Genomic DNA, 15,510 nt, shown 5'->3' on the forward strand with positions numbered 1-15,510 from the left:
ACTTCTATTTCAAGGGAACAACTGAATGTCATTTTCAAAATTCTATTATTCAAATATTTTCCCATGACTGAAGAGGAATATTAACTTATAGCACTCCCCAAGTACTTCCACTATAGAATTTTCATCAAGTAACTGGTAAAGTGCAGAATGTTGATGTTATTGAACATACTGAAGCAGAACAGCAGTAAGAAACAATTACCAAGATGACATAACACAAATTTCAGGAGAAAGTATATTTCAGAGATCTCAAAGGAGAACTCTGGCCAATGTCAGATGAAATGTAGTGCAAATGCACCAGTACATTCACAGAGTAATTTTGGTTGGAAGGGATTTTTGTAAGACTCTCACTTAGCTGCCTGATCAAAGTATAGCTGCAAAGTCAGATTAGACTTCAAAGTTACATTACATTACTCAGGGTCAAATCCAGGCAAGTTTTCTTTTTCTGAGGATGAAGAATCTATAACCTTTCTCTTATACTGTTTGACCTCCCTCATAGTAGAAAAAACAACTCTTAATGAATAGCTAGATATTCCCCTGCTGCAACTTGTGTCATCCATTGCCTTTCATCTTTCCATCATGCAACTTTTCAAGTCTGGTCCACTTTTTTATAAACTCCTGCTGGGCAGCTGGTGACTAATGCTTTCTGCCCTGCCTGAACACTGTTCATCTTGTGAACAGAGACAGTGCTGATCCTGGCACCAAACCTCTGGGGAACTGCTGGTAGCTGACTGCTGCTGGACAGCACAATCTACTCAAGGAGTATCTAGACAGTTCTGCCTGTTCAAACTGCACCTTTCTAACCCAGCTACATCTACAACCTGGCTGAAGTCAAGACAAACATACTCTGCCTCATCAGTGAAGCCCATCATCTCAACACAGAAGGTAATTGCTTTGGAAGTCATGTATTACCCTTCATAAATCCATGTAGGCTGCTCACCATCACCTCTCCATCCACATGCTCAGAAACTGTTTCCTGACAATTTAATCCAACTGCTCTTAGGCTGGCTAGCCTTCAGCTGCTCTGATTGCCTCCTCCCAGCCCTTCTTGGGGTGAGACAAGTGTGCCATTTGTTTCCTTCCAGTCATCTAGAATCTCCTAATTCCCACTCACCTTCCAAGGTGAAAGAGAACAGCATCATAAGGCTACTTGGCAGCTCCCTCACCACCCATGGCATGTCCCACCATGTGCCCTGGACATGTGTATATCCAGTTTGCACAACTGGGACTCAGTTTGCTCTTCCTCTGCCAGAGCAATGCTTTCCTCTCCCAAGCTCTGCCACTGGGCACAGGACCCAAGGGGCCTGAAAGAAGACCTTATCAATGAAGGCTGGGCAAAGGCAGCAGCCTCAGCCATCCCCATGTCCTTTGTCACTCAGCCCCTGACCCATTAGCAGCAGGCCCATATTTTCTTAAGTTCCTTTTCATTCATTAGAGTTGAACAGATTAACTACAGGGGAAAACAAATTTAAAAAAAAACCCTCCTGGTGTCAAAATAATCTAAATTTTAGTCAAAAAAATCTCTCTATGCTGCTGGCATCTTCTAATGCCTGCTTTCTAAAGCTTGCAATACACATGTACAAATGGTTCATTCAGCCAGATAATTTACCCATTAGATGCAGCATAGCTACATAATTAATGATGCTCTAGATCCTACTCAAGCAATGGATTAGTAGTTTATTTTGCTTTGTGTCAGCCTTTTTTGCAAAAGCTTATGTGTTAACACTGATCTTGTGAACAAATTACAAACTGAAAATGTATATACTATAGTGTTTACTACACACTACTCAAATTCTTCCTGTATTTTCTGTTGAAAACTTTATTCTTCTGCTCCCAGTTAGTATAATTAAAAGCTAGAAATAGATACAAGTTCAAATATCAAAAAGAAAACTTCTCAACCTATCCAGGAAAAGACTACATTTCACTTTAGGGCAAGTACATAACATGAAACTAATCCAAGTCCCTTTGCTCTTTGCTCTGCATCTCAATTTTCCATCTTGCCCCTCACAAGAAAACATATGGCTGGGAGATTTTCCTCACATTGTTCACAGATTCTTGTTTAATGGGTCACTGAGGCTTCAAATGCCTAGCAGAGAATTAATTCCTAACAGTGGATACTACTGTGATCAAATTCCCTAAACAGCTTTTTCTAATCAAAAGAAAAGAACCATTTTGAGGCCAACATGCTCACACCATTTTTATTCTAGCTACCTCCTAGTAAAGTGGGACAATTTTATTGCTCCACAAACTGAGGAACATCAGCCTGCTGAAAACCTTTACTTTGACTATATCACCTCAAACTTACAGTTTCTGATGGCAAGAACTTTTCAATTTCTAAGATGGAATAATTATGAAATAACAATAAAGAAGTAGTATCTTGAATTTTAAAACTGCCTGAACTGAAGTAATTCTGGCAGCATCAGGAAATAAACAACCCTATGTAATATCTTTTTCTTTCTCACCTGTGTATAAAACCCATTGAGTGAATTGCATCTAATGCAAGTACAACTTCAGCAGTATAAAATCTTGCCCATTTCTCTGGAACATCGTAGTTGCTCATTAAATTCACAAGGTCCCCACCAGGCATGTATTCCATCACCATGTAAAGGTAACGGTCATCTTGGAATGCGTAAAATAACTGCAAAAAAGCAAAACCAAAAAATAAGCCAGTTATGTTCCAATTATCTTTAATATTTTGCTTGTTGGCAAATCAAGGGCATATCTGTGCAGGCTGATTTCCAAAGTAACAGAATTGCTACAATAACTGCAGGAACTCTGCATCATTCAGCAAACCTCCTAAAAAAAAGTTAACCTCTAGAGCCAGATCCTCCATCCCCTTATACTACCCTGGAAAAAGTAGAGTTCTGGTTACAAATTATGATTAGTGAATTTGCTACAATGAATTTTGAGATCATTTCAAAGAAAGCTCATTACATTTAGACAAATGTTTTTTCTTTCTTACTGGGATGTTAGTGGACCCATATACAAAGATAAAATTACTCTGTTGCAAACATCTGCCCTATTCTATTTGTATTATCAGTAAATGTTTATTTTTCTATTGTCAACATTTATTTATTATATAGAAACGAGCCTAAACTTTAAACAATAAAAATATTTCCTTTAAAGTTTCCAGCCCTCTGTTCAACATGAGTAGTGCAAACAGATTTTTCTTTACTTAAAACTGGATGAAATTCCTAAGTTTTATTCTGCACAATCACACCCAGACAGATAGTAAAGCCATTTACCCATTTGACTTGGGTAAATCTTGAATGAGTTTGTGTCATTCCAGCCTCACAGAAGAATTTATATGCTTAAGGGTAAGAACAGTTTAAATTAACAAGATGACATGTGCACACACAATGCTCAATGATTGGTTCAGGCATGTTCCTTAGAACTTCAAAGGCAGCAGCGCCTCCCAAGAAACTGTCAGTGAGAACACTGAAATGGGGAAAAAATAACCAGAGCAGGCATAATTTGCAAAGATACACACAGAAATTAGAATTTACAGAAGCTCTGTCTTAAGTACCTCTTTCTGGTATGCTTACTGGTATGCTGGATGATCCAAATAACTACTACAGAGCAGATGCACCAAAATATATCTGGCAAAGAGTTTTAATAATAAAGAGAATAGTCTATCATGTAAATGTGACAAAATACAGTTTGAAGCAAGTATTATATCTGCTCTTTTGTATATAGCATTGCTATACAAAATTGCTATCATCTTAGTCATGTACACCCTAGCAGACCAAAAAAACAAAAAAGAGACTTCAAAACGTGTAATTCCAGGTCATGCAGTGTTGCAACCAAACTATTCTATAATGACAACATTTTAAAAGTAGTATCACTTTACCTGAACAACCCAGGGACTATTAGCAAAAGCCATAATATCCCTTTCTTCCCAGAAGAATGCAGAATCAGATCTTTTTATCATCTCAAATTTGCTCAGAAGTTTCATAGCATACACTCTCCTTGAGGATTTATGCCTTACCTATGAAGACATATGTGACACACAGAACATATTAGTTTGCCATATTAACACATGAAGAACATCACTGAAAATGTTACTTTTCCTGCTTTACTATTTAACACATTTATGAGACCCTTCACATTACTATAAAGGATTCTATACTGTACATACACAAAATAATTATATCTGACAATGCATCACTTTTAAAATACTTGCTAGAACTTTTCAACACTGAAGTCCATAAGCATAGGAGTCACATAATCTGCATGTATGTGCCTTTAAAAGGACAACTATTGGCAGTTAGTGATGTTAAATATCATAAAGTTAAAACTATATGCATTTTCCAGAGTTCATTAGCAGATGTGTATACTTGCTGCTGTATCTCCAGTTTCTCCCACCAGCACTCGATTAAATAAAGCAGGATTAACAAGCCTGGCTGCTAACCTATCACAAACAACACACATCTCTCATCTGTGAGAACTATGTCCACAAAAATCTGGTGTAGTCCCTGAACTGGCAGAAACTCTTCTAGCCCTTAAGACTTCTTCAAGTGTCCATGTAAACAGTGGTAAAGGCTAATTTTCTTGATTATAAGTAATACACATTCCATTTTAAGAGAGAAGACTACAATGCAAAACAAGTACTTGTGCAATTGGACACGACTGAAATAGGGCATTTTCAAAAACATCTCCATAAATTGTAAAGGAATAAAATTTCACTGAGCCAAAGGCTTTAATATTTAAGACTGTATCTTCTGAACTGCTACACTGAGAAACAGATGCATGAGCAAATACTACAGAATACATTCAAATGTACAAATAGAAACTCAACTTACCAACTGAACCTCCCCAAATGCCCCTCTACCGATCACCTTCACCACTTCATAATCTTCAGCTTTCATGCGCAGATCTCTCATTTTATTTACTGTGTCTTTATCTACATGGAACAAAATTCACATTTCATATATAGTCAACTTAATTAAAACCATTTGTCTAACTTCAATTTTTCATAGTTTTTAGAAGAGCTGCTGCTCAAACAACCTGCATTGCCATTGAAAAATTCTCTGCAAGAATGCATGACCTTATTCTCACAACCAGCTACCAAAACCTGATATAACCTAATGCAATGACTCTGCCGTACAATCCTATTACAGGATATCTTTATTTAGAAATTTTGTTTAAAATAATTACCAAAAAAAAAAAAAATTGTGCAAGAATTTCATATCCAGCATGATCCTGCTTGCAAGCTGATCAGTATAAAAATATTATTTCTGAATAAATATGCAACACAGCTGGGAAAGTGCATAAGAAAATACACTACAAGACACTTGAAAAAATATTTTTTGAAAAAAAGTTATGCTTTTCTGCACTTTCATGATTCCTAATACTCAAAAAAGTAGATTTTAATTTAAAACATGCAGTGGGAATCACTGCAATTATTTATATAAACCTGTCATTCTATAAACTAGAATAATTTACAAACTCCCAGTGGGCAGATATTCTAATTCTAATTCCAAATTTGGTAAAAGATTAAAACAGTCTATTTTAATCCATGTGGGTCAACACTGGCATGAGACTACGTAGAAAAGCTTCATGCTTTAGTATTTCTAAAAGCCAGGAAGTTCTACTAAAACAGATATGCTTCTAATAAAAAAATAATGCAATGGTATTTTATTTTCAAAAATACTATTCTAGGCCTAAAAGCAAAATTTAGAGAGAAGTAAGGACAGGGGAAGAGAAAGGAAGAGAAATAAGATATTTTAAGTTCATACACTAAAAACTAAGAAAACAATTGACAGAAAATTATCATTAGATTTCTACCTACACAGGCCACAATCTAAAACAAAAGCTGCCTATCTAAAATAAATATTCAGTAAGATTTTATTACCTCAAGAGGAACAAACATAGTTCTGTTTGAATAAATACTCTGCAGCATTATTATCTAATGTAAAGCAACCATTTACAATGCAGCATAACACAGGCTTATTCCAGTAAATGATAGCAAAATTTTAAATTCTGACAAATTCTTCCACATAGGAATAAAATATTCAGTAGTTCCAACAAATAATGTGTTGCCTTATTTGCCCTGGTAACAACTGGCTTACAGAAGAGGAGGAGCAAGATTGCACAGAACTAAAATGCAGCAATTTTCATGACAGCAATTTTCTAGCTATTGCTAACTTCCTCCCTAGTAATCTCACAACAGGAGGTTCACCTCTTCTGAACAAAAAAGCCTAAGCACAATATAAATCCTTTAAATGGTATTCAATCACAAGCATTGCCCTTTGGACAAAGCAGAATTAAGGAAAATACATCTGAAGAGCAACCTCAGCTAAGGATTTTAAAATAATGTAAGCCAAGCTTCTGATCAGTTGCAAATTGAAATTTACTGCTTGAGATGCATACTAACACTCAGTTATTTTCAGAGACCATGTTATAGTAACAACAGTGTTGGAAATTCGACCTCCATATTCTAGATCTGTTAAACAAGGTTTATCAGGCTGCAATAGACTTCAATAGGCAGTTCCTTATCTCCCAGGACCAGTGGAGGACCTGCCCAGTTTGTGCTGTATGAACAGCTGGGGTGGCTCCCATGGCAAAATCACCCTCTCCCAACTTGCCCTGAACTTTGGGTATAGGCTCAGACGCTGCCTTGAAATAAACTGAGTCACCACTGAAAAGCAGAGCTCTCAGATACCTGCAATACTCATTTCTTCATTCCTTTAATTCTAAATGGTAGAGAAACAATAAGGTTCTACATTTGCAAAAATCATCCTCACAATCTCAGCTGGTAGAGGCAGATTTTGGAGGCTCCACAAATATACAATGTAAATTAGGGAGAAGTAAACAAAGGATAAGGAGTAGTTCATAGGGCAATCAGTCTACAAAATAAAGGAAGCAAACTCCCATTTTATTTACCATCTAGAAATTTATTTTAAATTCCTGCAATAGTGCTGCAACCCAGGCAGCTGATACTGCAAAAAGATATTTTAAACAGTCTCCTACTAAATAAAATAAACTAAACATGAAAATGTCTGGTTTTTTAATAGAAATTCAAGGCAAACTAAGACTTCACAGTTCTCTCTAAGGCCACTACTCACACATCCACAGCTTGCTTTCATATTTCAGCAAACACTGCAAGTTAATGTTTCAAAGGCAGTTTGAAGGGAACTAATGTGTTCTGTTCTCCACCTTCAGATTACTTCAGGTCACATCTTACACAGTATATGATTTATACCTAAAAGATATTCATTATCAGGTTGTAAATGTAAAAGTTTTCTTTCACTCAGCCCCTATTGCCAAAGTGAAGCTTTTTGAGACACACTAATGATTTCACTACTCATAAAAATTACATTCAAATTATCTGTTGCAATGAATATTTCCTTTGCCTGATACAACTTCTCTTTTCTCCAAGAGTTTCACCACACCTTCTCAGTAAATAACTGAGTATACAAAATAAGCATGTAACTCAGCATATGGTATCAATACAGTTTGAACTGTGAAAAGTTAAACAGAACATTCGAGCTTAGGCTTTCAGTAACCAGCTTACGTGCAAATGAGCCATCAAACAGATCTAGTGGACTCAAATATTCACACAAATGGAGATTAATGTAAAATAATCACCACAAATTCACTATCACAGGTTACAGTTGCACCCAATAAACCATTTGAAAACACCACTCCAAAAAAAAAAACACTCCACATAAATTTCAAAGCAAAGACAAAAATTATTTTAGTCAAATTACTTTATATTTATCACAAAAAACATTTATTATAGAATTGAATGGAATTGCTTAAGTCTGCAAAAATTTAACAGTATTAGCTTAATTTCAAGTTTTGCCCATTTAGTCTACAGGCAGAAACAAGTCTTCAATCAGCAAACATTTCTGCCACGATATTCAGAATTTGCCAGTTTGGCAGCCTTCAGAAAAGTTTTGATTCATAAATGCCTTTTCTGGGGTTTTCATTGTTTGTGTCTTGACTTTTTAATTATGAAAATTATGGAATTATTATTTCTATTTAAAAGTCATCTTTACTATTTTAAAATGTTCTTATAGAGTATAATGTGCAGGAAATCTTGCCGTGGAAAAATACAAACTCAATGAAGGGAATTTTGCAGACACATCAGCTGCATACACAAGTAAATGCATCAGCTACACAGTATAAGATTTTCATGAAAAGAGACCTTTTATAGTAAAAAACCCAAAAGCTTACAAAATAATGCTCCAATTCTATTAGTGAACAAATATTTAATATGATTCCATGGCATTGTACACATCCCTATCCCACTTTACTGTTAATTGCTTATGATATCCTAGTACATAGAAGTAGAAAACAAGTTACGGGAATCCAGGGAGTTGCCCTAACAAAGACAAGAGGCCTTTCTCTTAAAAGGCTTTGTGCCACTTCAGACAAGACCATTTACAGGGGCAACAGATTGGACATTCAATTGCTGGGGATGAGATTTGCATAGGCAGCTGTCACTTCTCAGTGGGAAATAAATAAATAACACTCTTGCACCCAATAAATAGGACTCTTGCACCCAAAAACTCAATGCACTCCAAACCCCTAGCTGCCTTTCAAATAGCTAGAACAGGTGTTTTCTTTTTGCTATTAAAGACTTCTATTATTTAGTAAATTAAACATTAAATACTTACACCTGTTTAAGAAGTTATCAATGTTCTTGTTTTTTCTTAAGGCAGGAAAATCCAAGTCATACACCAAAGCATCTAATCCATCCTGAAAAAAAACCAAACAAAACAACAAGCAAAATTAAGTATTTGAAAAAATAATTACACATGCTGCTAACTAAAGAGCCAAGTTAAAAAAACAGTTGTCCCTATCAATCTTCCATGCAAATGAAATCATTCACATTTATTTAATGACTGTTAGCAGTTATGTGAAACAGCTGTTACTCCTTCACTTCCATGGGACTCATCAAAATTTAATTCCATGTGCTTCTATGTATTATTACCTTAATTAGCTCCATACTTACATGAAAATAATTACTTTTTCCAAATACAAAAAGAATAGCAGTTCTAATGAAGTTCAGTAATATTAAAAAGTCACAATGCATCACACAGTAGGCACTTGAACATGAAATGGCAACTGGCAAATAGGAAAAAGATAGTAATGTAATTCACAGAACCAAACCCCTGCATTTTATCCATTGAATTCAGTGTGAATTCTCATGAACAAGATGTTGGCTTTATACACTCCTACTTAAATCTAGAAACAAACAGCCACAAGCCCATCTGGCACTACTACCACAGCATACATCCCTATAAACAAAAGCAAACCAAACACCATCAGAAAACCCAGTAGAAAAATACAACAAAGAAGGAGAGAGTTTTAAGGTGTCGTTAAGTGCTGTGAACTTTGTGAGTTACAGTTTAAGTCTAAGTTTGTCAATAGGTATAAATGACTCCTCAGTGGGTAGCATCTTCTTGGAGAAAGACTAAACCCAGTTTTTGGCTGAAAACCACAGATATGGCTTTGACTTGAAAATGATCAAGTATTCTAGGAATTCTGTAACAAAGAATCAAAGCGCATTAGGGAGTCCTCTCTCCCTCAGGTAAGCGTAAGTGACAACTGCAAAAACAGAGACAAAGGTCTTAAAATACAAATTGATGGATGCTACCAAAGCATGCAAGAGATGTACTGCTATTTACTTGTCCATTCATAGCTAGGTGTTTATGTTACCTATTTTTAACCTGCTTGGAGTGAGATATTAGACCAGACATATCTTTGATCTGATCTGTTCAGATCTCACTAGACCTAATTTGATTGCTTTCAGCTTTTAAAAGGATTTTCCTATCCTTTTTTCAGGATTGAAAACCGATCCATCAGTCTTTGCTATGTGTATCAAGTAACTATGCCTGAACAAAAGCTAAAGCATAAGCTTTCTGAAAGCTTATTTTCCAGGAATATATAGTAGAGAACACATTTTATTTAGACTGAAATATTAGTCTTTGATCTTTCACTTCAAATTCAAACCTATTTTTCACCTCAGTCTTCACAATTGACTTTTAACTATAAAAAATCCCAAGTGCTATCAAAATCAAAATTGTTTCTTGGCTCGCAGTCCTCAGTTTTAAAGTATGTGAGATAGAAATTATTTACTTCAGATATAATAAGAATAAGCAGTAAAATCATGCTAGAATTTGAAAACGGGTACCTGCAAGGATAATCAGAATCACTTTAAAGGCTGGATATTATTAAAATTGTCAATTTCATAAAAATATTCCGTTTTTAAGCTACCTCTGCCTGCAATAGCTCATTTGAACTAAGAAATGCTAAACTGAAAATAATACAAATCAAGAAAAGCATCACAGTAAGTTACTTCTCTAAAATAAAGTCAGATTTTGCATCTTGTGCACTAAAGGATCATCTTTTTGGACTGACACTGATGATGAAAAAAGAAAGCAAACAGCAAGGAAACAACATTAAACCAGTCAGTAGTAGAAATAATAGAGTAAGAAGCCAACAAAAATTTGGACTCAAGACAGATGCAGAAATAAAGCTATGAAGGTAGGATAACTAATTTGGTGAGAAATACTTTGCAAACTACTAAAAGACACCTTTTCCAAAGACACATGGTAAATATCCAGGAAATCCAGGAAAAAAATTAAATTCTCTGGTTCTGTTGAATAAATTTAAGGGTGAACCATGATAACTGCTTGCACAGCAGTACAAAGTCCACCAGCAGCTTCTGTGCATTTATCTCCATGCTGTGTGAAGCAGTAGGAAAACACCAGCTAGGAGGCTGCTGGGTCCCATCCAGTGATTTTTGAAAGCAAATTAGAGATGGCAATGAACTATCAAAATCTGGTGTTCAATCTGCTGTGAAGCCTTCCAATGTGTAGAGTCAATTGATCTGTCCAGGTCCACAGCTAACACAAAACTGACCCATGCCAAGCAGAAGCACAAAATTCTCAAATCCTGGTTGGCTCTGGGGTTGTGCAATTGTCTGTTTCAATTCAGGGCTTGCTTCAAAAGGCAAAATTCAGTCTTCTTCTTTATAGGAAGGGAGATGTTAAACACCAAATGCAAAAACATACAAAAAATGACAATATGTTTAAACTCATAACATCAATCTTACTTTTGTATCATACTTTTTCTTTCAAAATACTAAAATATAAGTCCATGACTAAAGAATCATAAAGTACATAAAAGGTCATGGTTTCATTGGTGTCTAAGACATGTTAGGTATTTTGTTGTGTTCTTTTTTAAAGTTTTAATTTAAAGATGGGAAAAAGTATACAAATTCACTTTTAACATGCAAAAGCAAATTTCAATACTGTTTAATTCAGAATTCACCATATACAATGTTTCCTGTTCTGTTCTTCACCTTCCAGTTCTTAGATATCAACTCTATCAATTGAAATACTTAACTAAACAACTCTGAAATACAGATTTAAGCTCTTGATCTTCCATTAATTTCAAATCATATTTCAAGATCATGCAAACAATATCTAAGGAAGCTACATGCCAAGAATTGCTTATTTAAAAGGCTCTTCAAGAATCAGCTTCCCTTCACTACAGTATCCAGAGAATAAACTAACCCAGTTCAAAACTTCCATTAAAAAAGGTAAGGATGGGTGATATTCTACAATTAAGAGACTTGCAAATCCTTAACTCTCAAAATAATTGTTTTCTTCAACTGAAGTTAGTTTCTGAAGAAAAAAAAAGGCCTTAGTATTATTTTAGTGTCAGACTGCAAATGCAAGACTAAGCTTAAAGCAATTTTATGGAATCATAATCAATGAAAGTAAAATACTTGGGATACCACGTGTACAACATAAAACATGAAACAGCTTTACTTACATTAGCTAAAGCGGAAGAACTTGCAAACACTACAAGCTGTCCCAGCACAAAGGGAAGCACAGAAGCACAGCTATTTTTAAATGGTATCACTAGTGGACAAAGAGGGAGGAGTACACAAGCTCAGAGTGAGTGCGGTTCAAAGTGGAGCGGGTCAGAGAGATGGGAACATACTATGGAGTTGTAGAAATAATGCCTTGCAGAGAAAGGGTTAAGTCCAAATGAGACATGATCATTATTGCCAGTGGCTTGTTGAGATAGCTCATCTCTCAGCTTTCTTCATTCCATCTTGGTCAGTCCTTCAATATGTCTTCTGACTTTTTTGCCAACACAGAAAGGAAGGGACATCATCTTTCCATCAAGACCTAGAGCAGCCATACTCTTCTCCTCTTAAAGGATGACAAGATGTCATTATAACAGGCAACCATGCACTGTATTGAACAAGACAACCTCAATTTTATGATGGATTTTTCCTCCACTTGGATGGGTGCCATGTATATATCTTTAAATACAGCACATTCCATACTTCTTGGAAACATACATTGTGGCTTAGAGGTATTTTCAGCTAACACTAAGTTCTACCTTATTTTGTCATTACAGAGCAATTTTCCTGTTAAGCTTTCAGGCCTACACAGACATTTTCCCTGTAACAGTTAAATTAGATTACTAAGATAAATTGATTTATACCTCCACTTACATGGTAATAGTATTTCAGAGGTGATTAAAAAAGAACAGGGAAGAAACTTCTTTTCTAATGTTCTTCAGTCAGTTTCATGATCTGATTTCTATATCACATTCATTCAATAGTTTCATTATCTGTTTAAAAGACCTCATTTCATCCTTAAATTTTAAAGAGGGCACACTAGGGAGTCATTACAACATGCAGAGTTCTTCCTTATGAAACCAACAACTCAACATACTCTGTTGGTTGAATTTTGTTCATTAATACACCATAATTAAAAGTTTAAAAGGTATAGTTATATGGAATAAAACCAAAGGTCAGTCTAGATGCATAGACTGGCTCTGGAGGTGACAGTAAGAGTGTCCAGGAAAGAGGATATGAGCAAGCACTGCTCAGCTGTATGTGTGAGCCAGAAATGGCACTGTCACAGCTAACTATGATGAAAATTTTCTAGACAACAGTTTTTTGGTGATTTTTGTCTAAATGTTTTCTCTGTTTTAGTTTCTTGCTCTTACAGCATTGCACAGATATGAATTCCACCACCTACAGGCTATACAAAAGTGTACCTCATCTCAAGCTTACCACTCTTCAGCCAAAAAAGGGACAATGACTCTTTACCCCCTCCCCCAAGACACAGCTTTACACACTTGCAGCATTTCACCACTGGCCAACTCTCTTCCAATTATCCTTGGATGAAAGTTATTTCAATTCCCACCATCAGCACCCTCTGGTGATTTGTTATTTCCACCATGTAGTTTTTAACCGGGGCAGGGGCACATATGGAGAAACTGCATGTTGTATTTAAGTTGTGAGCACACCCTAAGTACACAATGCATTACAACAGTTCCTGTTCTGTGCTTCATAATATTTTCAGTTCTTCACTGAAATATCTGCTTAGTTTTTATATCACTGTGTACTAGATTGATTCTTTTACAAAACCAGGCATTACAAATCAAAGCTAGTTCAACATAAGTAAAGATGAGAGATTTTTCTCCCATGCACTCAATCAACATTCAAAGATGAATTTTACCTACCACTTTTAATCAGCCAGGCACAAATTATTCATTTCTTCTTTGATCTTGCTAGATCTTTAATTTTTACTGCTCTGCCATCATTAATTGATCACTATTCACCATTTTAGATCCCTTATGACTGTGAAATACCATACACCTGTTAAACTTCATTACCAATCTGTTTTGAATACACAGATCACCAGCTTTCCATCTATTCATCTATTCATACAAGTAGCCAAGCCCAACTGCCTTTGCCATTACTTTCCCTTCACTTGTTCTAAAAATACAGAATGCTGTAACACAAAACTTACCAATAACACATACATTAACTACACAATCTCTTAACGCTGAATTTCTCCGGTTGTTATGCTAACTTCTTTTCATTAGATTCATCTACAATGGACTGGTTTTCTTCAGTTTGTCCTAAGCAGTCTCACATTAACTGGATTTTTCCCAGATTTTGATCTATACCTACTTCCAAAGTTTTAATGCATCAAACTGCCAGTACCACTATGACTATACTAGAGTTCTTCACTCTGCAACTACATTCCCTAATCTCAACACTTACTACAGTTCTGTAATGCTGGTTTCGTTCAAATGCATGAATTAATATTAATATAATTTTATAGGGATATTTGAAAATATACACTATCAACCAATTCCAATTTAGCAAAACATATCTCATGATTCATAAGTGATATGAAGTAGAAAATGCAATAAATGATCGACATTATCAGGGTACAATTATAGCATTTCTATATTTTGAAATTTTATTTATACACATTTCATTATGATGCAGTATCATCTAGCACAAGTAAAAATACATGAAATTCAGTTGAAACTTTGTTATTGAGACATTTTATTATTTTACTATTTATTTAGCATTCAAAGCACTAAAAAAATACCTAATGAGTATTACCAGCATACAAAATTTGCACTTCTTGGACAGACTGGCAGTTATCCTAGTTTAAACTCTTTGCCACTTTTCCTTTTTTCAAGAGACAAAAGTAAGCCTTAAAATCTACAACTCTTACCTATCCCTATTTTGGTTCTCTGTATTGTAGCCATTTTCCTATCCCTATAGCACTATGATCTTCCCCCCTCACTATCAAATCAACAAACCTGACTCACCTTGTTTTGCACGTGTTCATCATAATTCACAATAACATCCTGTCATACATAATTCTCTGGTCAACTAAGATAAATGTAGCACTATTGGCAATCTCTAATCAAATACACAAAAGATCCCATTAAGTTTTAAGTTAATCACGCTCATTAATTTTGCTGTCCAAATAAAAGAAAACTGCAATTTAACACTTCATCTTTAAAGTGGACAAGAAAATGTAGACAGAGTTAAGGCACTTCACTTAAGAATTTTCATTAAATTGTTAGAGCAGGCAAAGTACACAAACTGACATGTGAGCCTGGGTAAAAGGCCCTTGATTCATCACCCAGCACAACAGAACTCTACAGAGCTCCTTGCTCCTTCGTATCCAGCAATACTCCTAGGAGTTCTTGCAAATTTGCTTAAACAGATAGCCTTTCAAACAGAAATATTCGGGGGCTGGGGTGTTAACTCAATAAAGAGCAAAGAGTTTGACTTGGTGAAGATTTAACAACTAAATAAAGAGATCTTGAAACTTCAAGGCAGCATTATTGAAAGCAGTATGGATTATTGCTTTCATTTTGACCATTTTAAAGGGTCATTTCAAGTGTAGTTGCAAACTTCACCCACATTCTGTGTGCTCCCAGGTATAAGTATATGTACTTGCCTTCTGCTCAAACAGTAGGTGCTCAACACTTGCATTGACAAATTCCTGGAATATACATTTCCTACATGACTCACCACATTATAAATCAATACAGATATCTCAAATTATACTGATATACACAAACACATACATCAAAATACCCACTGAAACTAACACCAGAGCCAAAAGGCCTCTCAATATTGTTATATCCATATTAGCACTTTAGGAAACGTCAGGTACAAGTCTACTGACAGATACACATACAAGTAGTAATTTT

The 15,510-nt window shown here is 35.4% G+C and overlaps 1 protein-coding gene across 4 annotated transcripts in view; it reads right to left on the reverse strand.

The window, feature by feature from the left end:
* The window catches only part of ROCK1 (Rho associated coiled-coil containing protein kinase 1), an 83,515-nt gene that overhangs the window by 43,017 nt on the left and 24,988 nt on the right, over positions 1–15,510 (reverse strand). For 3 of the 4 annotated variants that reach the window (XR_004982376.1, XM_036405556.1, XM_036405549.1), the window contains exons 2-5: positions 8,622–8,703; positions 4,800–4,900; positions 3,848–3,985; positions 2,460–2,635 (exon numbers count right to left, since the gene is read on the reverse strand). Coding sequence is in view for 3 of the 4 variants with exons in the window: in XM_036405556.1 (XP_036261449.1) it covers positions 2,460–2,635; positions 3,848–3,985; positions 4,800–4,900; positions 8,622–8,703 (497 nt within the window). In the remaining variant the exon portion in view is untranslated. Of the gene's footprint in view, positions 1–2,459; positions 2,636–3,847; positions 3,986–4,799; positions 4,901–8,621; positions 8,704–15,510 lie in introns of those variants that run through there. The other variant, XM_036405561.2, reaches the window with a different exon arrangement.

Source organism: Molothrus ater, chromosome 1 (assembly GCF_012460135.2).
Source record: "Molothrus ater isolate BHLD 08-10-18 breed brown headed cowbird chromosome 1, BPBGC_Mater_1.1, whole genome shotgun sequence".
Lineage (NCBI taxonomy): Eukaryota > Metazoa > Chordata > Aves > Passeriformes > Icteridae > Molothrus > Molothrus ater.